The 27,023-nt window shown below is 38.7% G+C and overlaps 1 protein-coding gene across 1 annotated transcript in view; it reads left to right on the top strand.

Moving 5' to 3' along the window:
• Positions 1 to 27,023, top strand: part of USP34 (ubiquitin specific peptidase 34) — a gene marked incomplete at its 5' end in the record, with an annotated part of 106,549 nt that overhangs the window by 74,589 nt on the left and 4,937 nt on the right. Inside the window, 33 exons of the mRNA XM_029961637.1 lie at positions 726 to 889; positions 1,512 to 1,577; positions 2,562 to 2,708; positions 2,797 to 2,853; positions 2,954 to 3,031; positions 3,740 to 3,834; positions 4,804 to 4,976; positions 5,264 to 5,417; positions 6,036 to 6,114; positions 7,149 to 7,202; positions 7,298 to 7,393; positions 8,298 to 8,362; positions 8,459 to 8,534; positions 8,634 to 8,681; positions 9,055 to 9,120; positions 10,339 to 10,419; positions 11,593 to 11,678; positions 12,562 to 12,730; positions 12,815 to 12,889; positions 13,465 to 13,616; positions 14,043 to 14,091; positions 14,188 to 14,292; positions 14,412 to 14,456; positions 15,232 to 15,336; positions 17,491 to 17,638; positions 18,601 to 19,235; positions 20,357 to 20,514; positions 21,372 to 21,450; positions 23,720 to 23,846; positions 24,168 to 24,275; positions 25,267 to 25,371; positions 25,498 to 25,622; positions 26,621 to 26,773. Of these exons, the coding sequence (XP_029817497.1) occupies positions 726 to 889; positions 1,512 to 1,577; positions 2,562 to 2,708; positions 2,797 to 2,853; positions 2,954 to 3,031; positions 3,740 to 3,834; positions 4,804 to 4,976; positions 5,264 to 5,417; positions 6,036 to 6,114; positions 7,149 to 7,202; positions 7,298 to 7,393; positions 8,298 to 8,362; positions 8,459 to 8,534; positions 8,634 to 8,681; positions 9,055 to 9,120; positions 10,339 to 10,419; positions 11,593 to 11,678; positions 12,562 to 12,730; positions 12,815 to 12,889; positions 13,465 to 13,616; positions 14,043 to 14,091; positions 14,188 to 14,292; positions 14,412 to 14,456; positions 15,232 to 15,336; positions 17,491 to 17,638; positions 18,601 to 19,235; positions 20,357 to 20,514; positions 21,372 to 21,450; positions 23,720 to 23,846; positions 24,168 to 24,275; positions 25,267 to 25,371; positions 25,498 to 25,622; positions 26,621 to 26,773 (3,923 nt within the window). The remainder of the gene's footprint in view (positions 1 to 725; positions 890 to 1,511; positions 1,578 to 2,561; positions 2,709 to 2,796; positions 2,854 to 2,953; positions 3,032 to 3,739; positions 3,835 to 4,803; positions 4,977 to 5,263; positions 5,418 to 6,035; positions 6,115 to 7,148; positions 7,203 to 7,297; positions 7,394 to 8,297; positions 8,363 to 8,458; positions 8,535 to 8,633; positions 8,682 to 9,054; positions 9,121 to 10,338; positions 10,420 to 11,592; positions 11,679 to 12,561; positions 12,731 to 12,814; positions 12,890 to 13,464; positions 13,617 to 14,042; positions 14,092 to 14,187; positions 14,293 to 14,411; positions 14,457 to 15,231; positions 15,337 to 17,490; positions 17,639 to 18,600; positions 19,236 to 20,356; positions 20,515 to 21,371; positions 21,451 to 23,719; positions 23,847 to 24,167; positions 24,276 to 25,266; positions 25,372 to 25,497; positions 25,623 to 26,620; positions 26,774 to 27,023) is intronic.

The following is a 27,023-nucleotide window of genomic DNA, read 5'->3' on the forward strand; positions in this document are numbered from 1 at the left end:
GAATTATTTGTGGGACACACTGTTTATGGAGAATGGTATCTTTGGGGATGAATAACAAAGCTGGAGCATTGCAAGCTTTTGTGTCCAACTTGTGGCATACTAAGGAAGATAAACTCCAGTGAATTCCTTTGGACACTGGGTTGGTTCCTCTCGTTTAGTGCTTGTGTCATGAGTTGCCTCTGCAGCTCAAACAGTTAATTCCCCCCTCCATTCTCCTGTGTGGGATGCTGGAAGGAGAAGCCTGACAGTGTCTGGGAGCAGCACTAATCACTTACAAATGGTTTATCTAGTCTGGTTCCGATCTTCTTGACTGGCAGATGAGGAGAACATTCCCATTTTCTGGTTTCTTGGCTTATTAACAGAGTCTGTCAGACTTGTCGAGCTTGTCTGGTGCCTGCCCGTGTAAGGAATGCATTGCTGTGCCTGGTAGGAAATACAGAGGAATAGAACACTTACAGGAAAAGCAAATGTCCTTTTCAATCTGATTCACTTCTTGATGTGCTTTGGAAAACACAGCAGATCCTTCCAGCAGAAAGTGATTTTCCTGAAGTTCCTACAGTGCATTTTCCTAAAGATCAGGCACGGTCTGGCTCGTGCCTGTAAATGTACAGTGCAGAACCAGACATTTTTATTAGTGTGAACATAAAGCTTTCATAAAATTGCATTTATATTTATGTAAATTGCACTTTGAATTGATTTTTGTTTTCCTGCTTGTGTTGCTCCAGCTTCCCATGCCCCCTACAAATGGGATTATTGGCCACACGATGACGTTCGTGCCGAGTGTCGGTTTGTGGGTTTAACTAATCTTGGAGCAACGTGTTACTTGGCCTCCACCATCCAGCAGCTCTACATGATTCCAGAGGCCAGACAAGCAATTTTCACTGCAAAGGTACCTGTGGGGCTCCTGTGTTCCTTGGGTGGATGGATGGTGTCTAAAGTGAAGAGGTTTTCTCTTGAATATGGTTGTAACGTGATATTTTCTTAAGGTGGCATTGAAATAAAACATGTCCTCAAACTCCTTTTTCTGTTGCTCTCATCTGGATCCATTCCAGTTTGGGTTTGTGAGAATTGTCTGTTGTTTCTCAACTCCCAGTTTGTCATTTTCTTAAAACAAATGTCATTCTTCTTGAACGTTCATAAAATCCCAAAATATATATCTTGTGCCACCAGAAGTACAGCAGGTCCTGTAAATTACTATACACTGGTTAACTTCTAGAAATACAATATTATTACTTTGTTATTTCTTGTAAAGAGAAAGCTTCATTTTGGTCCCTCACATATATAATGTGAGAAATATTAGGTTTAATTAGGTTTTCATTTTAGACTTAAAAATAAGTCTAAAAAATATAAGTTTAAGATGGTAGACTCTGTGTTCTTGTACACAATCATTTTTCTTAATTACCTGTAATAAAGTGGTTGGTTTTTTTATTTGGTTGTTACATCTTTTTAATGTCTGGTTTTGGGAAGTTATAAGCAAAAAGATAAAGTCTTCTTTTATTCATTTCTTTCAGTATTCAGAAGATATGAAACACAAGACCACTCTCCTAGAACTCCAGAAAATGTTTACATACTTAATGGTAGGTATGAAAGAGGGTATTTGAAAGATTATTCTGTTGAAATGAAGCATTAAAAAGCAGCTAAAATTTGGGATTCCAGAATCAAACATAATAAAGGCAGTTCACAGGTGTTCACTGCTGGAAAAATAGTGAAACAAGTCTGAAATAATGAAAAAAGACAACTGAGGAGAGCTTGACAGTGACATTTGTGTAAGAAATTCCTAACCACTTTGAAGACAAGTAGGGGGAAGGAATTTTGACGTGTAATGCCTGCCGTGAATCATAGAAAAAAAATTAAATCCAGGTATTTACATAAGCAGAAAATAATATAGGAACATAAATCATCCAGAGATTTACTATTCTTTACATCTTGAAGAAAGACTATTCCAAACCAGGCAGTATTTACAGGAAGTAGTCTTGCTACACATCCTTAAAAGTCTGTATATATTGTTTGCCACAAAGTTCCTTGTGCTGTACATTGCTGTGCATTCCCAGTGTGCAAGGCAGTGGAAAAGGGATTCTAAAGAATTGCTTTATACTGCAAATTCTTTTCTCTGGCTAAACACATCCAGTTGGGAACTAGCTGGTAACATAGAGGAGTCTGAATGAGGATTGAGCCCTTGATAAGATTTAAGTCAGCAGTGTCCAGAAATACATAAATACAAGCTGATATTCCTTGTATTTTGTATCTGAAAAGATCTGCAGCAACTGGATGTGTCACATCTTCAGTCAAGGAGTTTTATTTTAATGATTCATTTTTATATTTATTAAGTGTTATTTTACACTTTTCTCCCAATGATATTTTAATAATATAATAAGAATCATCAATCAGTTAAAAATTGGTTTGCATTTCGTAGGAGCATTTAGCACTTAAACAACTGTGTTAATAAGCATGTGGAGATATTGTGTATAAAACATGTTCTTTTTTAAACAGATATGTCTGTGTAACTTCAAATAAAAAGGATTTGTGTTGATTTGGTTTTGCTTGATATCTTTTACCTCAAGGAAAGTGAATGTAAGGCATACAACCCAAGACCTTTCTGTAAAACCTATACCATGGATAAGCAGCCCCTGAACACTGGGGAGCAGAAGGATATGACTGAATTCTTCACTGACCTGATCACAAAAATAGAAGAAATGTCTCCAGAACTGGTGAGTTATTAAGAGGGAGCAAAAGGGAGCTTGAAAACTTACAGATTTGCTCAAAATTCCTTGACAGAATTTATTAATTCATTCACAGAAAAATACAGTGAAAAGTTTGTTTGGAGGTGTTATCACAAACAATGTTGTTTCTTTGGTAAGTGTTCCTTCTCTGGCCTTAGCTTTTAAAGCCTATTTTTTCCTAACTTGTCCAAACAGTTATTTCATTGCTTTTCTCTTCCACTGCTGTGATTTAGGACTGTGAGCATGTCAGTCAGACAGCTGAGGAGTTCTACACTGTAAGGTGCCAGGTGGCAGATATGAAGAATATTTATGTGAGTAATACCAGGCTGAGATGTGTCTGTAGATCACAACCATAAATTATAGATGTCAAGCCTAAACAGTGCCCCACACACTGTTGAATATCTTGATGCTTTCTGTATCTGCTCTCAAATTTTGGCTTGTTTCTAGGTTGATATTATGAGGTAATTTGGTTTCAATGCAATGTGCTCTCAGCTGGGCCCATTTGGCATTGACTAAAGATTTTGTTACAGTCAATAATCACTACTTATTTCTGTGTTTTAAACTACCTATTTCTGTGTTTTAAAATGTGGCCATTTTTATGTGAGAACTATAAATGTCAAAAGATTCAACATATACCAGCACAGTTGCTTATTAAGTAAATTTAAAGCTTACACCAGCATAATTCTACATTTTCAAGCTTTTTAAACAACCATTAATCCCCACGCTTGGAATTTGAATTTAAAGGGCTTGAACTCTTTGAGACAGCTTGGAATACTGAGTACCATTTGTCTGAATTGGTTCCTTAATTTTGTGTGTGGGTTAGGAAGTGGTTTTCCTGTCAGACTCTTCTCTTAGTTCAGGTGTGTACTCTGTCTTGAAAACCTTTTGGTGCCTTTGACCAAATGGAAATGTTAATTAAACTTACTTTGAGATTGAAAGGCAGGGGCTTGGAAGGCAGGCCAGAGATATAAAGATCCAAAATGAATGTAAACTCCTTTTTTTATTATTATTATATTTAGGAATCTCTTGATGAAGTAACTATTAAGGATACTTTGGAAGGTGACAACATGTACACGTGTTCTCACTGTGGCAAGAAAGTGAGGGCTGAAAAAAGGTATGATTAAAAATAAATAAACATTCCTAAGGGATCTTCTTAGTGAATTACTGAAATTACTGTTGGAATAAGAGTAATCCTTAAGGTGAAACAGGGCTGCTCTTTCATTTTCTACTGTGTAGTCCTATAGGGATGTGATCCCTGTGCAAATCAGAAGGGAACCAGGAGATCAAATTCCAAAAGAAAGAATCTAGGGTATCTTAGCAAAAGATTACACCTAGGCAGGAAAATGTTCATGACCTTTTTTAATTAAAAAAAAAAAAGAAAGTAGAAATTACTACCTTTTTGAAACATTAGTTCTTCTGTTTTTAAAATATTGAATTCTTTCAGAGGTTGTTCAGTACTTTGGTTGCTCATTATGCAGGATAATTGCTTGGGTTTTATACATCACCTCAAGTTGCTTAATTAAAATTAGCTTTAAAAATGTTTCTATGTCTGCTGATAAAGAGAAAGTAAATTAAAATTTTATGTTGTCTGAATAAACTAATAAATTTTGAGTTGGAAAAGCTCATAGGTTTTTGTTAAATTACATGGGTGAAAGAGTAAGTTGAAAATCATTATTGTAAAGCTTATGAGATTTAATACAAGAGATGTTCTGCTTTGAAACTTTTATTTTAGAAGACAGTACCTCCCTGCAGTGAGGGGATTTCATTGTTAAATTCATTCACGGCTCATTTTAGAAAATTACTGTTCGTGCCATACGAGTAAATTTGACATCTCTTCCAAAGTACAGTGAGAACCTAAATTGAATTTTTCAATGAGCTAAATTTGACCTTTCTGCTGCCAGTTAGTCTGCCCTGCTCTGGGGCATTGTGAGAGCTGAATTTTATATTTATGTGACACATTTTTATTTATTTATTTAGCAGCAGATCTCCAATATTATAGTTGAAATAAATGTTTAAAATCTCTGTGAAAATCCAGTTCGCCCTGCTAAGCTTTTGTAAGTCCTGATTATTTCTGATCCTTCAGGGCATGTTTTAAGAAACTACCTCGTATCTTAAGCTTCAACACCATGAGATACACATTTAATATGGTGACCATGATGAAGGAGAAAGTCAACACACACTTTTCATTCCCTTTACGTTTGGATATGACTCCTTACACTGAAGATTTCCTCATGGGAAAAAATGACAGGAAGGAAGGTATGGACTCAACAAGCTTTGTCTCTTTTATCTCTGTATCACTTTCCATGGAACAGAAGCAAACAATGATTTTCTTTTTAAGGAGATCAAATCAATATTCCCAAAGTCACACATTGTATTTCATGTAAGAAAAACGGCCAATTATTTTTGGTTTTGTTTACTGTTCAATTTGAATTTGTTTTTAAAATATGAGAGAAATTGCAAATAGTTACATGCAGTTTGTTGCTAATATTGGAGTTGGGGTGTTTAGGAAGTAACTGCTTAAATATTGTGTTGAATTATTTCAGGTTTTAAGGAAGATGGTGGATATTTGAAAGAAACTGAAAGTTATGAATATGATCTGATTGGTGTCACAGTTCACACGGGAACAGCAGATGGGGGGCACTACTACAGCTTTATCAGGGATATAGTCAATCCCCATGCCTACAAAAACAACAAATGGTGAGCTCTGCAAACCAGCATTTTGTGATTTCTCATTTTAAAACAACTAAAACTCATTTGATGGGTGTATTAATTTTTTACCATACAGATGAATTTGCTGGAGGTGGGATAGTTGTGGAGTGCCTTGGACACAGGGGTGGCCTCACATCACAGCCAGGGCCTGCTTCCTGAGGGGCCTAGATTTTAATCCATTCCAGGCCAAAGGAACAGGAAGATTTCATAGATTGTCCTTCATAAAATCTGCTTGGATCCAGCTACATTTAGGAATGTAGAATTCAGGAAAGGGAAGAGACGTGGGCATGGAAAGGAGGAGGGTCTTCCAGGGAACACCCTCCACTTGTAATTTCTGGATGCGATATTTCCATTGCTCACTGAGGCCCTGGAATAGGAGACAGGATTTCCTCTATTCCTGTTCTGTAGAATAGCAGGAATATTTTACTACTTTCTCTCATCTTATTGGAAGGAAATCACTTTTGGGCTCGGTTTTTCATTTGCCCTGATTCCAACAAGACGTTAGGCATTAATGGGAATACTTCAAGGGATCACTTGAAGAGCTCCTGAGGCTTTATTTGCCCTCAGGGATGAGCAGCAGTTGTTTCACAGCTCCCTGTTTCACAGGTACCTTTTCAATGATGCTGAAGTCAAACCCTTTGATTCTGCCCAGCTTGCTTCAGAGTGTTTTGGTGGAGAAATGACCGTAAGTTACTTTATGTATTATAAAGGTGTGACTTGAATTTTTGTCATGTTCAGCTGTTTAAAATATCTGTTCCAATCTGTTACAATCCAAGTACTTTTATGGGGTTTTAAAGGAAAATGTATACTACTGTATAAGTAACAGTATAAGTATTACAGTAGTATAGTATTACTATATTAGTAGTAATTAGTATATTGGTAATACTACTATAAGTAGTATAAGTATTACTAATAGTACATATATTACATAGTACATATAATACATGTAATATACAGTACATATAATAGTACATATAATACACAGTAGTATAAATATCACTAATGAAGCAAAGTTAATTAGTGAAGTCTCTCCAATTAAGAGGTATTTCTTTACTATATCTGGGTTTTATCATACTATTTAGTTATAAGAAAGTGAGTATGCAGCTAATTTAGGAATTTTTCACTTGGATGGCTGCTTTGCTCAGACCATGGATGGAAGGAATAATTACTTCAAGCTTATGCCTGGTGTGGAAAAACAGGGCTTTTGGATCTTTGTCTATGCTCTGTGTCACATCAGATAGAATATTTTTACACAGTATGAATACCAATAACTGTGTAACACTCAACTGTTCTCAGGTTATGCTCGAATTGATCATTATTTATAACTGTATATCGTGGTAGAAACCACATAATGAATAACACAGTATCTTACTAGCACAGTTCTGTGCATAAGAAAACTTCTTGTCTGACAAAGGTAATATGCAGAAATAAATCAAAAAGTTATTTAGTTTGGTAAAAGGTTAAAATACCTTTAGGTGCCTAAGAAGAAGAGGTGTCAAGGAGATGGATGAGACAGGAAATTGCTTGGGATGTAGGTCACAGCATTGCAGAGCAGCTTTGGAAAATCAGGATAGGCCACTGGAGAAGGAAAAAAGAAACAAGACTCCTTTGAGAAAGAAAGAAATTGTCAGCAGCCTCTCTGCAAATGTCATGAAATAGTTCACATTTATCACAATTAAAAAGCCCTTATAATTAATGGTTTTGCTTTCTTCCTGACAGACAAAAACTTACGATTCAGTTACTGATAAATTTATGGACTTCTCCTTTGAAAAGGTATTTCTCTTCCAAACACTTGTCATGTGCTTGTATTTCTGATCTCCTGATTTATCTCTCAAAGCAAAAATGATAGAGATGTTTTTCTCTCCAAGACACACAGTGCTTACATGCTGTTTTATAAACGGATGGAGCCGGAGGAGGAAAATGGCAGAGACTACAAATTTGATGTTTCATCAGAATTGCTGGAGGTACAAGTTGATTTGTTTTAACACCCAATTTGAAAATCCCAAACGCATCAGAAAGCTGAATAAACATGGGAAAGCAAAAGCAATGTAAATCTCTAAGATGACAGTCTTTTCACTGTCTTCTTTAGGACAATACCATGGGATAGGAAAGAAATTATCATTTAGATTTTTTCTCATTTTATCCTAAATGTTGGATATATCCCTTTTTATCACCTGGATAAAAAATATCCCTGCTCCCCCTGGCCAAAAGTATTGCTTTAGCATCTGCCACATTTCAGGTTCTTAACTTAAAAAGACTCTTCATCCCTGGCCAACAAATCACATGATGCTTTTTATCCTTCTAGGTCTTAAAAAATATTAATAGATTTTATCAGAGTTGAACTTTTAAACCGTTTTTATGTGAAAAGCACTATGAACAGATTTGGTCACAAAAATCACTTTGGAGAGAGGAACAGGAACATGAAATCCTGTTCTGGTTAATGAGGGAGAGTCAAATCTTACTCTTCAGGAATTTATTGGAAGGGCACAGAGCTCATCAAGCTTTGGGTTCGACTTCAGTTGTGGTTGAACTGTGATTCTTTTTCAACACCTTGGACCAGTTCTCCAAATTTCAGCCTCAAAGTCTGAATAAAGTTGTAAAAATGAGGTCACAGCAAGAGGAGAAGCTTTGAAGCTCTGCTCTGCAGTCGTATGACAGGCAAAACTAATATTCATTATAGGGTGAATAAAACAACTTTGTGCCAAGCTTTTAAAATAAAGAAAATGTTTCCAAAACTAATTTTTCACAAGAAAAAAAAAAAGTTGATTTTTTTTTTAGCCATGGCAAGGATTTAAATAGCCTTAAAATCATACTTAAGTAGTGAAATAAACTGCTTTCTTGTATCTGATGTTAGCATTTTTTCTTCAGTGGATATGGCATGATAACATGCAGTTTCTTCAAGACAAGAACATTTTTGAGCATACATATTTTGGGTAAGTTTTTCTTTAAAAATGTAATATTAATGCTTCTTTTCTTCTTGCAGATTTTCATTATTTATTTTAATTAACAAATCAAATTACTGACTCTAGGTTTATGTGGCAGTTGTGTAGTAGCATCCCAAGCACACTACCAGATCCAAAAGCGGTTTCTCTGATGACAGCAAAGGTAAGGATTTCCAAACTATATCATCTTATATATTAACCTTTCCCTTGTTTGCCTTTTAATTCCTGCATTCTAAATTAATGGTGCAATTTTTTTTTCCAGTTAAGCACTTCCTTTGTACTAGAGACATTTATTCATTCAAAGGAAAAGGTATTTTATTTACTTGTAAATTCTTATTAAATAGCTGCATGAATAGAGAGTGAAAAGTGTTTCTGTACTTTTCATTTTAGAAGTGTGATTATTGAGCTGTCACAAGTAGCATAGACAATGCAAATTAATATTTAAAGAGTCATTACTGTCATTTAACACATTTATAATAAGCACTGCACAATGGAATAAAATGTATGGGTAAAAATGTATGTATTTTTCTGTAGATGCAATGCATTACTAATTTATAAAACAGTTATTGTTTATAACTCTATTCTTAAGATTTGTTGTTCTACCTAACCGTTTAGAAATGTTTAAAGATGAAGTTGAAATGTATTCTTTGAAGTTATAGTTTTCTCTGTATTTCTTTTTGCAGCCCACAATGCTTCAGTGGATTGAACTGTTAACAAAACAGTTTAATAACAGTCAGGCAGCTTGTGAAGTAAGTGACTTAGGAACTCAGCAAAGTACAAACCAACTTTCTATATATTGTTTAACTTTCCTGGAGGTTCGTATCCCTGGAATATTTTGGACTATGAACTGCTGTATGTGGTGTATTTGTGCACTATGAGATGAAATTCATCCTCTCTAATTCCTGCAGATTCTGGGGAATGACTTAACTTCTATTTGCAGAAACCTTTGTTGAGACCACAGGGCAAAATCATTTTGTCACTGGAATAAAAGAGACAGTGTCACAATGTCTTTATTTGATTGATTTTTGCATAGTGATTTGTGTAATTAAGATATGTTTAAATTAAATCACAGACAGGCAAAGAATTCCCGTGTTGGTGAAAGCAATTCTGAGATTGTGAAGAAAAGTTTGTGGTACTTGCTGTGATAGTTTGAAAGTACAAACAGCCCAGCACATACTGTGTCTTGCATTAGACCTTATTCAGTAGAAAGGAATTAAAATTATCATTCTATTATAAGTATTATATTCTATTAAAAGTTCTAGGTTGATAAATTGTTGTGTAACATTCCACATTTGGGTGGTGGTAGCCTCAGTGTGGTGTAGTCCTGAGGTATTTGAGTAAAGATATTTTACTATAGTAAAGAATACTCAGGTGCAACTAAAACAAAAGTAAGAACATTAATACATTAATTCTTTATTTTAAACTGTCTCTCCTTGTGACTAAACCACAACCCTGTGAGTCAGAAGACTCAGCTCTGTTATTGCTGAGTGCGACTCTGAATGAGTCATTCCCTTTTAGTTTTTCATAACTCTTGGGTCTCTGGAAACAGGGAGGCTTTTCCACATGTTAAAATAAATGCAAAAGGGATCTAATTCAGAAACTGCTGTTTAATCCTATCACAATTCCACGAAATCCTTCAGCTTGTGCTTTATTGGAAGCATTGTTTTTATTGTGTTGACATCACTTTTCAGGATAAGTGTGTGTGTTCTTCCAGATAATTAATGGCATGCAGAACACAGGGCTAAGAAGATACTGCATAGAAATTTATATGGATGTTTGCTGCTCTTGATCTTCATTTCTTTATTCCTTTGTGCACAGAAGCCATTTAGATTTCCCTTGGATTAGAACTTGCCTATTCCTTAATAATAGTAACATCGATTTCTCTTCAGACTTTAATATCATGCAAACAGAAGATTTGGACTAGAGCAAGTTGGGAACAAAACTAACACAGTATGTATCTTCTGCAGTGGTTTTTGGATCGTATGGCTGATGATGATTGGTGGCCAATGCAGATTCTAATAAAGTGTCCCAATCAGATTGTGAGGCAGGTAAGAAAAAATGTTCTTTCCAGGTCAGGTGAGCCATGAGCAGAAAGGGACAATTCTGAGGGCACAGATTTAATACCATAATTGTCTGGTTCTTTTCCATCCTTGAGTGTGGTTTAGGGAATGTGTTTGGCCATGGGAGTGTTATTTTGCTTGGAACAACATGGATATTAAGGTGGTGCCGTGGCTGCACAGTCGGGACCACAAATGTCACCAGAGATGCAAATCAAGGTTCCTACAACTCCCTCACAATCTCCACAAATTTGAACACTTTACATTAAAAATGTTTGTTTCTGAATGAATTCAGCAATAATTCATCAAGATACACATTCAGAAAATAAAGAATAGACCATGTACATTCACTCTGCTCCTCAAAGTTCCTGTTCTAAACTTCTGTAGTGGGTTTTTGTGGTAAATTTATAATATTATACCACAAAGTTTTGTTAATACCCTTTTCTGGACTTACTTAAAATTGAAAAAAACCAACTGTATTAGTAGCATTTAGACATCCACAAACACAACTATTAATAGTGTTACTTACAAGTCTACTTTCTTTGCAAATTATTAAGGTAAAACCTGTAGCATTTACTTCATCTCACCTGAATCCTTCAGTTGAATTTCTGATTAATAAAGTGATGTTTCCATATGGAACCGTACATAGTTCTATATGTAACACAGCAGTAAAGGAATATATTTCATGAGAAAACTCTATGCAAAGTCTTTAGGCAAAGTTTTAATCCTCCTGAATGTTCTACAGATTAAAAATTACTGGAAGGAATTTCCTTCAGCTTTCTTACAAGCCTGAGGGAAAATTAAAAAAAAAAAAAGAAATCTTGCCAAAAATATCAAAACCTTTCAGAAAATAGAGATAGAAGAAGAAAACAATATTTATGAGCAGCAGTGTAAAGTCATGTTTCAGGAGTGTACAGTGCACACCAATATTAAAAGCTGGTTTTAGGTTCCTCTGTGGGATCTCTTTATAAAAACCGGGTTTGACTGATCTGTTAAAATACGACAAAAATGAACTGTGGGGTCTCAGCTTTACCTTTGAATCTCTCAACCTGTGAAGAGCTGGAAGTGGGACTTGGAGACAGAATATTCTTTGCTTAGAAAACACATCTTCACATGTGTGTAATGGAATGAACATGTGGAGTTCATTCCCCTCTCCATTTGCAGATGTTCCAGCGTTTGTGTATCCACGTGATCCAGAGGCTGAGGCCAGTCCATGCACACCTTTATCTCCAGCCAGGAATGGAAGACTGGTAAAACACAATACCTGGAAACTTCTAATTATCTGTGCATTACTTATTAATGAATTACTCAGAATAGTCATGATGCTAATTTAATTGTTCTTTATTATTCTGCCCAAACTGCTCTGATTTATTTAAAAGTACTATTAGGGTTGCAAAAGCAACTGTCTGAAGAGACATTGTTTGGAATATTTATTCTCTTAGAGTAGGTTTTCAGTAGGATCTGTATTTTCCCTGTCATTAGTACCCTGCAAGTGTAAATCTCACTTGCTCAGACATGAGAATCCTACTGCAAATTGCATCTGATGGCCCAGAGGTGCAAATTTTAACTTAAATTTTAACACATCCAGTCAAAGAAGGTTGGAGAAGAGAGGCAAGTCCTATAAGTAAATCACAGTTTTTGTCAAAAAGCAGGAAGAACCCTCTTGGATTCTATTTGGTTCTGCTTACTCTCAAGAAAACTGTCACTTTATCTCCAATTACAAAATACTCATACGCTTTTTGATACATAATAATAAGAAGAAAATAGTTTTTCTTTTACTCTTGTGTTGAGCTTGTGATTGTGATAATAACTTTTTGAGAGAAAATGGCAGTAATAACTGCAATAACTGTGCTGCCATATCAAAACTCAGGACATGAAGATACAGTTTTTGTGACAAAAGAGAGGATTTCATTTCATTTTCTCTGGAAGCCTCTGTGACTTGTTCTGTTCAGTGATAAGATCCAGCCAAGAGCGGATGAATGACACGTGGGTTTCTTACCTGGCAGAGGAGAAAGGGGCAGAGTAGAAAACAGAGATTTTTAGTGAATTTAGTTTTCTGAACTGGTTCAGGATGACTTTATGCTCCATGTCTATATCCCTGAAATGCCTGAGCTGGGCTTGGTTTGGTTGCAGCTCCGATGACATGGACGGCCCCGTGGAGGACATCGGCAGCCGCTCGTGCGTCACGCGCTTCGTGAAGACCCTGCTGTCCATCATGGAACACGGGGTGAAGCCCCACAGCAAACACCTCACGGAATATTTTGCCTTCCTTTATGAATTTGCCAAAATGGGGGAAGAGGAAGTGAGTGTATCCCTGGGTTTTGGGGAATTAGTTCTCTATGTGCCCGTCTGGATTATCCAGTAATTCCATACCCGTGTGTTTCAGAGCCAGTTCCTGCTTTCACTCCAAGCCATATCCACAATGGTCCATTTCTACATGGGAACTAAAGGACCTGAAAATGTGAGTTTGGAATATCTTGTATAAGAAGCACCAGTTTTTCATGTTTTACATGTGATCATTAGTGCTCTGTCTCTTGAACCGTCTTTCAGCTGTTAAATTAAAATTACTGCAATTACAATTACACAATGCTTCAATTACATAAATTATACCATTTTTTCAGTGTTTAAGTGATATAATATTTTAAAAAAAGATGTTGAATTGGCTGGTTTTGTTTAGTATAGAAATAGATATTAAGTAGAAGCAATTAAAGTTGTCCTTACCATGCTATTAATGGTAATGCTGTTAATGATTGCTTGCTCCTATTGTACAACTTAGGTTATTAAACTTACTTGCTTTTTCTGTTAAATAAGCCACCATATCTTCAGCCAACCCATCTTATGCTTTCTAAATACAATTTAGCTTCTGCAAAATGAATGTTTCAATATGAAAATCAATTGATATTTACCTGGTTTGATTCCTGCAAGTTTATTAAGTTCTTGGAATAAAAGAGCAGGATCAGTGCAAAGGCTCTTTAAATAAAGGCTCAAAATATCCACAGTGAAGTTGTCTTTTTTTTCTTTTCCTTTCCCCTTCAGCCACAGGTTGAAGTACTTTCTGAGGAAGAAGGGGAGGAAGAGGAGGAAGAGGAAGATATACTTTCTTTGGCAGAAGAGAAATACAGGCCTGCTGCACTTGAGAAGATGATTGCCCTGATTGCTCTCCTGGTTGAACAGTCTCGCTCAGAAAGGCAAGAGCTGGAAAAGCAAAGTAAATTCTGACCTAAGCTGGTTCAGAGAGGAATTAAAAGATGATGTGGCTCTGTTTGGGGGTTTATTGTGGGCTATTTTAACAGCATAAATGAGCTTGTATTTAAGCCCATTTTATTTTTAACCATTTAAAAGGTAAAGATTTTGTCATTGTTGGCCACGAAAAACACTTGGGTTAAATATGTAGAAACATTCAATTGTCCACATGCGGATTTCTTTTTTTATCTGGTCTAAGTAAAAAATACTGATTTTGTTGTTCTTTTTTACATCTTTTTTACACCTTTATTGTCTCTTGTGTGCTGTGACCCTGAAGAATATAAACACTCAGTACTAGATGTCTCTTTAACTTTACTTATTCATCACTGAATAAAATGATAAAATTAAAATGATAATTTTCTTTATTTTAGGCATTTGACTTTGTCCCAAAATGACATGGCAGCATTGACAGGGGGAAAGGTAAGTAATTTAAGAATGACTGTATAAGCCTTAAACAAACCTCTCTGTGCATATATAATTGTAGGCAGTGTAGTAATACCCGATTATCTGTTGCAGGGCTTTCCTTTTTTATTCCAACATATCCGTGATGGGATCAACATCAGGCAAACCTGCAACCTCATTTTCAGTCTGTGCCGGTACAACAATCGACTTGCAGAACATGTGAGTACAAGGGACTCGTGCCTGTTTGTTGAAAATCTTCTCTAATAGATGTAATGAGGTAATTTTTATTATTTTAGTGAATAAGCACAAGTCTAAGTGAGTTTTGTTTTGTCTTTAAGATTGTGTCCATGCTGTTCACATCTATAGCAAAGTTGACTCCTGAGGTATGTAAACATATTACTTGTCTATTAAATAGTCTGCCTCCATATTTTGCTGTTTTAAATTATTCAAATAATCCTTTGCTAATCGAAAATCCTGCATGGAACATGATCCAGGGAAGTTTTTGTGCCATTAAATGAAGTGGAACTGCACTGTGGCTGAAGTTTTTGAAAGCAGAAATGTGCTGGGCCACTTAGGATGAAAGTTTTATTCAAAGCCAAAAAATGTATTTCTACGTTCTCCACCCATAGGAATTTTTTTTTAAAAATTGCTAATATTAAAATCTTTGTTCTAGAACAAGTGGAAATGAGTAATTATTGTCTGGTTGTTCAAGTTTTGGGGTAATATTTTGCAGTTCTATGCATGGAAACACATTTCTCAGTCAGATTAAATTCCTACCCGGGTAATAACAAAAGTACTGAGAGTTCCAAATGGATTCCAGATGCAAAATATGTAATTATAGTATTAAACTCTTTCTTCAAGGGTTGTTAGAAGCTGAGTGAGTCTTGGAAAACTTAAAAAAAAAATCTTGTATCATGTTGCCTTGCACTGACTGTAACCAGGGGCTTAATTCTGCTGTATCCATGTGTGGATATGGATATATATGGATTATTTACAGATTAAATAGTAAGGGATTAAAGTATTATAAATGTTCATGTCTACAGTTCATGGAAATCTTACAGACTTTGGTTTGGGATTTTTTAAATACTCTCAAAAAAAAAAATCAGTGGATAAAATAAAACAGATCAAAAATTATATTCTTCTTTTTATGCATTGCAGGCAGCCAATCCTTTCTTCAAATTGCTGACCATGCTCATGGAATTTGCTGGTGGACCTCCAGGAATGCCACCCTTTGCTTCTTACATTCTGCAGAGGATATGGGAGGTACAAGCTGTAAAAGACACCAGAAGCTAAATTGTCTTTCTCTTGTTGGTTCTTTGACATACATGAAAAGGTTTTACATTTCCTTGCTGCATAGGTCCATGATTTTTTTATTACCATTCCTCTTCCAAATAAATGGCAACAGCCAATAGACATTTAAATTTTAGCTTAATGAGAAATTAATTGACTCACAATAAGAGTCTAGAATGCTGCTTCTAGGCCAGTTCCAGGTAGTTTTCTCAGTTATCCTTTGCAAGGACTGTAAAATGTTTCAAGACCCAGCAGTTATTAGTGGGGTTCTTTTGGCCATTCTGTACAAATTCCTTTAATATTCTTGCTTTCTAAAGTGAGAAAGAGACTTTTCCACAAGTTGGCACAGGGATAAATTCCTTGATTTGAGCAACAGGTGAGGAAGTAAAAGCTTTCACTTCATGTGGCTGCTCTTGGAGTTCCCAGTACAGTTTGCTGTCTTTATTCCCAAGGGTACTGTGTCCAGCCTGGAAACTGGAACATTGAATATTCCAAAAAGTGGGGCTGGGGTTTGTAAGAGGTTGTTACTGTGCAGAATTGAGCCCCCTGGTAAAACACAAACCTACCTTGCCCACTGTGGGGTAGAACATGGATTGCTGTTCCCAAGGATTTTCCTCCTGGTTGGGAGCAGTTGTAGGACAGCAAGTGTTTGCCAGGTGACTGATCTGATGAATGAGCTGTGTCTGCTCCTCAGGTAAAGAAAGTTCAGAGAGCAGATCTGAAGGTCCAGAATGACATCCAGCTGCTTTTTGTGGATGGGAAGTGGCAGGTTATGAATTTCCCTCAGGAAATCTTTCCCAGAGTTTTTTAATTAAATTTCCTGTGACAATACATGAGCTGTGGCATGAAGTAAAGTCCCTTTGCTTAGTGCTTCCCTCAGCTGCAAAGTTTAGAGATGTAATTTTTTAAGCAATCCTCATTTTATTTTCCCTCTTTATCCTGACTGCACAGACTGAACCTGCAGAGGAGGCAAGGCCTCCAAGGTTTCTCTTGGAAAATCAGACTTTTAGCAGTATTTCTGGCTCTGGTGTTTCCAGGGTTATCCTTACCTTGTCAGCACAGGTCTAGGGATACAAACAGTGCAGGCAAGGATGAGAGACCCAGCACCTGATGCACAGACAGGCAGATTTAGGGTGTAGAACCTCCTCTTGCAGCCACTCCAGTTTCCAGAAGTCATTAAAAGGTGCTGGAGCTCTGCAGACAGTGAGCAATGACAGTCCCTTCCTTGGACATCACCTCCAGCCATTGCCAAGGAAACCTGACAGATCCATTTGTCATTTCTAAATAAAGGGGGGAGATTGTTCTTCAGGTGTTTTATTTTTAAATTGAGATTAAAATTTTATAAGCAGAGTTCTGGTCCTGTCAGCTGCTCTGATTCTTCAGGTGGATTAGAGTAACTGGGGGCAGCTCAGCAATCCAGTTACTCCCTCTGGTTCCTTGGATAGGGAAGAGTTCCTTTTTCCTTGTTTGGGCACCTGAGGCTCAAGGTAAAAAGAAAACAGTTTATAAAAACTAGCAAATGAACTAATTACATTCACTGGCCTCATGTCAACAGATTTTCAACTGCACAGAACCAGAAAGACCCAGGAAGCCACGTTTTCTCCTTATTCTTTGGGCTTTGATCCCACACAACACTCCACAGGCTGTTCACTGCCTTGGAAAAATGCTGGATGAATTTATTCCCTGAAACTGTAAATTCACAAAAAAAAAATGTCCTGGTTACCCTCAGCACGAAGCTGTGTGAATGTCTTTGCATACCATTTATGTTCTTTTGATGTGCAAAGACACTGATTCAGTGTTAAGGTTTTGTGTTGGATATTTTAAAAAAATCCCACTTATTTGTTTATGAAGACAAGATTGTTCAGTTTTAGTGCTTAATATCTCAACTCCTGAATATCTCATAATATGCAGAATAATTTCCTGCACTTAGACTGAACTTTCAAAAGCTCTAAAAGGTTCAGAAGCACAAAACAGTAATAAGGGGTTTTTTTGTGTGCCAGAGCAGCTCAGTCCTGTAGGTGCTTTGATAGCACTAAGTGATTTTAAAAAGATATTTGAAAGTTATTTTTAGGGGGTTTTAGTGCCAAGGGTAATGCATTCCTGTTGATTTTCCCACTCTCCTGTCAGGTCATTGAGTACAACCCCTCTCAGTGCCTGGACTGGCTGGCTGTGCAAACCCCCCGCAACAAACTCGCCCACAGCTGGGTCCTGCAAAACATGGAAAACTGGGTGGAACGTTTTCTCCTGGCACACAACTACCCCCGAGTGAGAACTTGTAAGTGACTTTCAAGTGAAGAAAATGATTCTCCTTTTGTTGTAGCAAGTGACTGTGCATGGGGTGTCCCTGTCACAAATGCTCCCGTGTTTGTCTTTCCTTCCTTTTCCAGTAGTTTTGGAATTGCTGTATTTTAACATCTTAGTACAACTGTGGTGCCTCGTCAAGACTTGCTACCCAGTTTTGATGAAAACTATGTTTTCATTTGGTGACTTAAATGATACTTTAGTAGGTTCTTTATCCCATGTGGTTAATCTGCAAGGTTCAGGAAAACCTAAAGAGGAAAAAGAGCTAATCCAGAAGGTTTTCCATAGTGTCCATCACATAGTTGTAGGTAGGAGTAGTACGTGGTGTTCTTTCACCCCTCACAGAGTAATTCAGTTGTGGATCAAGGAGAAGCCACCTGTGCCTTCTCCTGAATTCCAGGTTGTCCTGACTGTCTAGTGTGTTCTGCCAGGAATAACACTGTCAGATTGCCAGAGCACATTTTCAGCCTTTCCTGTGTCCCCATTTTTTTTACAAAGGAGGTTCCACAGTACAGGACACACTGAACTTTAATACATTTTCTGTGGCTGAGGGAGATGTGGGGACTGGAGGTACAGCTTTGCAAGAGGCTGCAGTTGCAAACATCTCTGAGGAGATAATGATGTTTTGATTGAGCAGTAGACAGTCATGGAAAAATCTGGTTTGTGTTCCTGGGGGATGCAGTGTCAGCACAGGGAGAACTAGGCACAACACAGGGATGTAGGGTGAAGAGGCCTGAAAGCACATCTCAGCACCACTGTTAGCATGTTTTACTAGTCCTATCCACTGGGATTTTTTCATCCCTAGTGTGACTGTGGTAATAGCAGAGCCTGTAAAACCCTTTGGGATCTGTAAATGGAATGTACAGTGTAATTTAACATGGCTGTTAAGCAGGTGTGTCACTGCCAAAGGTGTAACAAATCTGTTTCTATTTGAAGCTGCAGCCTATCTCTTGGTGTCGCTTATTCCAAGCAATTCCTTCCGTCAGATGTTCCGATCGACCCGCTCTTTGCACATCCCCACCCGTGACCTGCCCCTCAGCCCCGACACCACGGTGGTCCTTCACCAAGTCTACAACGTGCTGCTGGGCCTTCTCTCACGAGCCAAACTCTATGTTGATGCTGCTGTCCACGGCACCACAAAGCTGGTGCCTTACTTCAGTTTCATGACGTACTGTCTGATCTCCAAAACCGAGAAACTCATGTTCTCCACTTACTTCATGGACTTGTGGAACCTCTTCCAGCCCAAGCTCTCCGAGCCGGCCATCGCCACCAACCACAACAAGCAGGCCCTGCTGTCCTTCTGGTACAACGTGTGCGTGGACTGCCCCGAGAACGTGCGCCTTATCGTCCAGAACCCCGTGGTGACCAAGAACATTGCCTTCAACTACATCCTGGCCGACCACGACGACCAGGACGTGGTGCTCTTCAACCGCGGGATGCTCCCGGCCTACTACGGCATCCTGCGGCTCTGCTGCGAGCAGTCCCCTGCCTTCACCAGGCAGCTGGCCTCCCACCAGAACATCCAGTGGGCCTTCAAGAACCTCACCCCACACGCCAGCCAGTACCCAGGAGTAAGTACCTGGCACCAAAATTCCATTGGCGCCATTTCCCCTCTTACCCCGACGTCCCCTGTAACGGAAAATGTGACATTATTTAACGTGCCCGCATTTGGATTCCCTTACTGTACTTTGGGGGGGTTGTTTTGGATGGTCCTTGCTGTGGAGCAGTTGGAGAGCAGATGTGTTTTTTTTGTGGGAGCAGACACAGGTGTTTCCACTGTTCAGTATTCCATACGCCGGCTTAGTCGTGAGAAGCAAGGAATAGCCTTTAGTGGTGGTCTAGAAAGCAGGTTGTGTTCTAACACGTGAAGTTGGAGGAATTCCCAGTTTCTGGAGTAGGGCCAGAATTAAGCCTGTTGCATTCCAGTGGAGGACAGCCTGGTGTTCACCTTGGGAACACTCACATAGCTTTGGCAAACACAGGGAATTGCACTGTCACTACAACACTTCCAGTAGAGAGTAGATGCTAAAGTAGGTGTGTAATGGGGAAAAAACAGCCCTACAAAGGGCAAAGTACTTGGCTTTGCTTGATTGCCCTGTGAAAATTGCTTTGGGGTCCTTTAGGGGTGTGCAGGGACAGAAAGAATACAAAGATCTCCATGAAGGAGAGACAGAGGAAGTGTGAAATCTGTGTTAAACATCTGCCTAGTTCAGCTCACAGAGAAATTTCATACCCTGACAGTCCTGGGAGGAGTCCTGCTGCTTTCCTGGTTGGCATCTCCCCTTGCAAACCTCAGTTTGTCTTATAAGGGACCTGAGTTACTCCATTGTGTTTATTAGTGTTCCCCAGACTGCAGCAGGTTTTAGCACAAGCAGCTTTCCAAGTGTTTGGTCCCAGGGATGGGGATTTCAGATTCCTTTGTGTATATATATATATATATATATATATATATGTTTATGTGTGTACATGTATATGTGGCAAGGAGCTGTACTGTTAGGAAGCACCACAACATCTGATTTTGTAACTTTGTTGTAATGCTCAAGAATGAGTTCCCATCTGAATTTGCTCACATGTGTTTGTTCCATGTGTTACTTAACAGCAGTAGCACACACAGAGTAAGTAATAAAAATCAGACCTAAACCATAACATACTGAGAGAGATGGCTCTAACCCAGTATTTTTGTGTGTTTCAGGCAGTAGAAGAGCTGTTTAACCTCATGCAACTGTTTGTAGCTCAGAGGCCAGACATGAGAGAGGAGGAGATAGAAGACATAAAGCAATTTAAGAAGACAACCATAAGCTGTTACCTGCGCTGCTTGGACGGACGGTCTTGTTGGACGACTCTGATAAGGTACAGCACTGTTCCCATCCAGCATTTCACTGGAATTCCACCCTCAGCCTACCCTGATTAGATGGGAAAAGCTGTAGTTTCATCTGCTCTTGTTGATGGTTGTTATTTTGGGGCTTGGTAAAAATTGTGCCTGTGGGACAGAATTTTATTGTGTCGTGTCTTGGAAGTGTTTTTCATTTCTAGTCTTAGTAGTTCATCTGAAACTGTTGCTGGGCATTCTCAGGGAACTATAAATTGCCTGTGTGTGTAGGGTCAGGTTTGGGGTTTTACATGCAAGTGTTGATGTTTTGAAACACTTGTGAAAAGGACAAACTGTTACCTGGAAGGGTGACATGGGGTCACCCGGCACAGAGCACAACCAGGCTGTCCCAAACGCTCTGGAATCATTTTTATGTTGAGAGAAATCATTCATTAATATAATCCTTTCTTTCCTGTTCTGCTGAAAGCATAAAATAGCCTGATAAAAATGTTTTTGTGCATTTAAAAGGCCAAACATATGCTTAAATGAACCTGTTTAAATTTATCATTTAAGAAGCATAAACCTCTCCCTTTTGAAGTTTGTTATTTTCCAGTTTTTCACGTTTTTGCAGATATTATTTGGGAAATAGTTTAGGTTTTCCTGGGAAATGTTTCTGTTTATAAAATACTTTCCATAACATAAAGAAAATTGACAGCAATATGAGGGGAAAAAGTGAAGAGAAGATGTTCTTTTTGGTGTTCTTTTGGGGTTTCTTTGTTCTTCTGTGATTTTTTTTACCAAAATACAGCACGAACTTAACATTTTTAAGCATTTCTTTGAATTGTGAAAAGATGGGATGCAATTTTCAGTGTTTTCAATATCTGGATTTTTTTCCTAGTGCCTTCAGAATATTATTAGAATCTGATGAAGACAGACTTCTTGTTGTGTTCAACAGAGGATTGATTCTGATGACTGAGGTAAGTGCTTTGCTATTTAATTATAACAAACATCTCACACTGGTACTTCCCCTGTCGTCTTTAATAAGATTTCTTTAGTAATAAAAAGATCAGGAAACTGCCTGTTTCTCAGGACAGAGGGAAAACCACCCACAGATGATGCTGAGAGGAGTAAATTTCTGCTTTTCTGGTGTCGTTCCCTTTGTTACAGATAACTGGGAATGGCTGAGCACAGTCACACAATTGTTACTAGTTAGAAAGTGTTAAGGCAACAGGTTAAAAAACAGAAATAACTTGAAGGATACTCAGCTGCAGTTGTATTTCTGACATTTCTTTGAAGCCCTGCTGAGGCAGTTTATCTTTCCTGTCTTTTGTGCCTCTGTTTGCAAGAAGGAGTGGTCTGAGAACACATAAACTCGATTTCTTTCTGATGAAACTAAACCTAAAATGTGTTTCTGGAGCACATTTAGTGTAGTCAGGTTGAAAATGGGTATTTGGGCCATGAGACCAGACCAGAGTTAGTTCAAAATAGAAAGGGGAAAAACCCCTGACATAATTAATCTCTGAGCTGGATACAGTTGGGATGTGGAGTCCCTGCCCCCCAACAGTTTCACTGCACAGATCCACACTCCTGAGGGTGTCATATCCTGGATTCTGTTCAGCACTTCCATTAGGGAGGTGATGGATGAGAACGGGTGTTTATTCAATATCCTGGCAATGCACCATGGGAAGGATGTGTTAGATCCCTTTGGGAATAAAAAGCTGGATGTGTTGGAGAAAGCATAAAAATAAGATCCAGTTCATTCTTGGCACGTGTAGAGTGGTGTATTCAGGGAGAGAGATTAAACTAGTGAAACCCTTGGGGCAGGACAAGTGGCTTGGAGGTGTTTGTGGCTGTGCAGAAAAATGGGATTTGGGAATAGGCTGTGCAGGAGGGGTCAGCCAGCACAACTGGAAGTTGTCAGGAGGACTTTGAGCAAACATCTGTCAAGGATATTTAGTCTGCCTTAAGGCATGTGGGTGGACTGGATGATGCTTTGAGATTGATTCCAGTCTCATTTTTATATGGTTTGTATAAGAAAATTCTCTTAACTCCTTTTGTACGTCACCAGTTTGTATTTTCTGGGGAAAAGTGTGATAGATGGAATTCCAAAATCACTTGGAAAAATGAAAATGAACACACTGCAGTGCTGTTTAAAAACTGAGTTTTCAGGAGCTTGTTACACATGTAAGGCTATTGATTAATTAACTGTGGAATTACTCCAGAGTATCTGTTCCTCTTTGTTGTGAAAATGCCTAAATTCAATAAACTGGGTCTGAAAAGTTAGGAACTGAGCTATAACATTATCCATACACGAAACATAAGTAGGTTTAAGATACCTGTGTACAGATGTATTAAAAAAACTTGTGTAACAGCTTAGTTAACCCTGATCCATACCAACAATGGATAATTAAATTTATAAGGAGTCTGTGATAGCAAAATTAATTTATCCTGTGTAAAACAGTGCTAGAAATGAGGTAAAACTAATGCTACTTCACAGCTTGACATCACCTGCTCTTATATTTTCCCTTGTTGGCTGGAAGTGTTTTGTGTGGTGACAAATAACGCGCCGAGGAGTTGTCACATCCAGAAGGGTTTTCCACTTAGGATTGGCCATGTGTCTTTTATCTCCCCTGGAATATAAAAATGGCCTGGCAAGGTCTTGCATTACAGGGAATGAGGTTCCTGTTCCTTTGTCTTTCAAATCCCCCAGCAGATCAAATATCTCCTCTTACATCTTGCGCTGGAATTTTTGCCGTTCGGAAATGAGTTGCTTTTCCTTCCCCGATTTTTCTATCAATCACAGATGCCCAGGAGGTATTTTAGTTATAAAAGGAGGAGTAATTCATCTCATGTACAATCACACAGCAGATGTCCTTAAGCAGCATTTTGAAAAATGAGTGGCATCTATCTTAATCTTATCTTTCTTTTCCCCAAATTCACGTACCTGTGTCTGTCCTTCTGCACTTCTTGTAGCACTTGGTCTGTTGGCACAGAATTCCAGGTGTACAAAAATCCTGTGTCTCAAATTCTGCTTTGTTCATTGGGCTGGAGATAAAGATGTGAAAACTTTGTCATTATTTTGAGCCAGTTACACAAAGCTTTTACCCTGAAAACAAAGAACTTTGTGAATATATCAGGCACTGTGTATTTTTTGAGCATAAAATAAATGTACTTAAAGGATAAAAAGAGAAATACTAACAAATATGTTAATTTGGCTTGTTAATTCTGGCATTTTTTTCTTCCCAGTCCTTTAACACATTGCACATGATGTACCATGAGGCCACAGCCTGCCATGTAACTGGAGACCTGGTAGAGCTTCTGTCCATTTTCCTTTCGGTTCTGAAGTCAACACGTCCATATCTGCAAAGAAAAGGTTTGATTATAACCCTGGGAAGGATTATATGCCTGTTGTCTGTGAATTCATTTTCCTCACCCAAACCCTGGTGGTTTTGTCTTGCTTATGATCTGTTTAAAAACTTGCTGAACAGACCATATCTATTATGGTCACTAATAGATATTAAATTGTTATTTATTACTGAGTTATGAGTGTGAAACGAGATTACATAAATTTAATTTAACAGATTTCTAGGTGGATTACAGTCATATTAGAGGAAAAAGAGATTCTTTTTTCCTGTGCTTTATTTGAAGTGCTTTTGAGCAATGCCCTGAGCAGATGTGATGTTTGCACTTGCAGATGTGAAACAAGCTCTCATCCAGTGGCAGGAGCGGATTGAATTTGCCCATAAGCTCCTGACTCTGCTCAATTCCTACAGTCCTCCCGAGCTTAGGAATGCCTGCATTGGTAAGTCCTGCCCATGAACCTGCAGGCAGGAAGGACCTGTCCTGCACAGGTACCTGCTGTGAGGTGTAAATGCCACTTTTCTAAGTGCCAGAAAACTCTGTAGGTCGGGATTGTTCGTGGAATATTGTCAGGACATCAGCGCTGATGTTCTGATCCTAAAGAATCCTGGTTGTGTCAGGTTTGAAGGAATATTCCCACTTCCCCAGGCACAAACAGTCAGCTGTCACTGAGAGACTAAATTTGCCACCTGAGGAATAACTCCTCAATTCAGGTGTGAGTTAAGAAGCAAATCCCAAATCTCCATTAAAATCCAAACATGAACTAACGCTCCCCTCAGAAGGGGTGACCAGGTTAGTCTGAGAAACAGCTTTTCCTGTTGGTTTTTCTGACCCACTGCTGTAAAGTGGAATAGTGGAAGTAAAGCTTAAAATAGCTTGTAGAATGGCATGGATTTGCTCTTTAAAATGTAGACACAGGTATTAAATACAAGTGTCTCTTTTGCATTAGCAGAGCTATGTCAGAAAGGTCCAGGCTTTTCCTAGTTCAGGCTTTTTTAATGTTATTTAATGGATTGCTGATAAAGGCCTAAAACTGTGTCCAAATTACCTTTTTTTTGTGTGATTTCTATGCATCTCCCCCTGTTTTGAGTATTTCCTCATTGTCCTCCTGACTCTGCTGCTGGTTGACATTTTCCAGGAGTCAGACCCGTTTAAGAAGAAGCAAAGAGGGTAAATTTTACTGAGCTTCTCCTTTCTCCAAGCTGACACCCGTCCCTGGTGGGTGATCTACCACTGAGCAGCTTTTCTCCCAGTGGCACACAGAGGTGAAGGGAACTGGGACTGATTTAGGGGTGTCACTCAGGTGTTACTCACAGTGGAGCTGAGTGAAAAGGGATATGGAAGAGAGTTTGCAAATGCATGAACCTTAAGTTGAACTGTTTGCTGTTAAGAAATAACAATATGTAATAGCAAAAACAACTTTTTGTTTGTAGATGTCCTCAAGGAGCTTGTACTTTTAAGTCCTCATGATTTCCTACATACTCTGGTTCCATTTCTACAGCACAATCATTGTACATACCACCACAGTAATATCCCAAGTAGGTATTTCAGTGATTGTATTTTGAAGTTCTCTTACACTATTATTACTCTGTCGTGTTCCTTGCTGACGTCAAATATTGACCTTTTTAATGTTATCCCCTATTTTATCCGAACTTACACTACAGTGTCTCTTGGACCTTATTTTCCATGTCGTGAAAATTTGAAATTAATAGGGGGGAAAAGCAACATTCGTCCTCCGCGTCCCGAACTCAACATGTGCCTCCTGCCAACCATGGTGGAAGCCAGCAAGGTATGTCAAGTGTGGCCCTAAAAAGAGCTGTTTCTCTCTTGTTTGCCCATTTTTATAAAAGTATGGCAAGAATCCAGTAGCTCAATGCATTTACCTTTTCTTTGTAAGCAAAGCATAATTCTTCTTCAAGATGTGTTGTCCTCATATACTCCATTCTAGTTGTGCACTCCAGAAGCACCATTTCCCTGCCCTTGCTGACACACAGCTCCATATTCCAGGCAGAATAAGGGTTTGGACCTAGTGTTAGGAAAAAAAACCCCAGGGCACACATTTGGGTGATTTTCCAATCTGTCTGTGGCATTTATAAAGAAAATTGAGGGATTGTCCAGAGGGGTTTCACAACATGTTGAGGTTTTATTGCCAGACAGCCAAAGAGATCCTGCAGGTTCCATCAGTCCATTGAGCTGGGACTGAGGTGTAATATCCTACTTGTCTGGGTAAAATCCAGTGCCTGCAATGTCATAGAGGGCTTTTAAGTCTTTCACTTCCCATTTTCCCTTCTGTGGGCTTCCTGATGGGATGCCAGTTTTGGTGGGGCTACTCCGTAGTGATTTGCCACGTCCCGTTGTTACAGCTGCACCAACGGTGGGATTCAGCTCACGGCACTTTGCCTATCTAAAAAGTCAACTTCCAGCTCATCCTGTGGCCATAAATAGTTAACCCCGGGAAGGAGGTGAATAATCCCCCTCCTTCCTGCCCTGAGTCTGGATGAGGTGACTCTGCCTCCCTCTCCACCGACCGCAGGGAACCCCGAGTGGATTTTAGATAGCTAAAGTCAGGTCAGGTGAATCCCACCCTGACAGGAATATGTATGGACAATCATTTGAAGCAGGAGAACTGGTTACTTGCTGTCCGGTAACCGTGGTTCTTCAAGATGCTTTGTCCACACAGATTCTGTGCTCCTCCCGCTGTGCTAATTCCAGGTGCTGTCCTAGGGGATTCTTATGGGTGAAGGAATGGAGTGGTGGTTGAAGCCGCCATACCCCTTGTGCCCTCAGGTACAGTGGTCGCAAGGACACACTGGGTGCAGGCACAGCCCCAGTGGACACAGCTTTTCAGAAAGAATCCAATCTCCTGCACATGGGGCCTATGTGCACGTAGATGGGAATCTGTGTGGGCAACACATTTCGAAGAAGCTCGGTTACTGTAGGGTAAGTAACCCTTCTTTTCTAAAGCTTTCAGAACGATGCTGTGTCTATTTGTGCACCATCAAATCGACCGTGTGAACCAAGTGCTTAAAAACCAAAAATCACAGAGAGCCAGAAATTATCTGTGGTGGGTTCTTCCCATCGTGTATGGCCACGATATGTCATAGTGTAAATGTCTGAACTTTAAAAGTTGTCATCCTACATGACACCGTACTTTAGACTTTATATCGAATTCCTATACATTAGGAAGCAG

This window comes from Manacus vitellinus, unplaced genomic scaffold (genome assembly GCF_001715985.3).
Source record: "Manacus vitellinus isolate BGI_N305 unplaced genomic scaffold, ASM171598v3 scaffold_38_pilon, whole genome shotgun sequence".
NCBI lineage: Eukaryota > Metazoa > Chordata > Aves > Passeriformes > Pipridae > Manacus > Manacus vitellinus.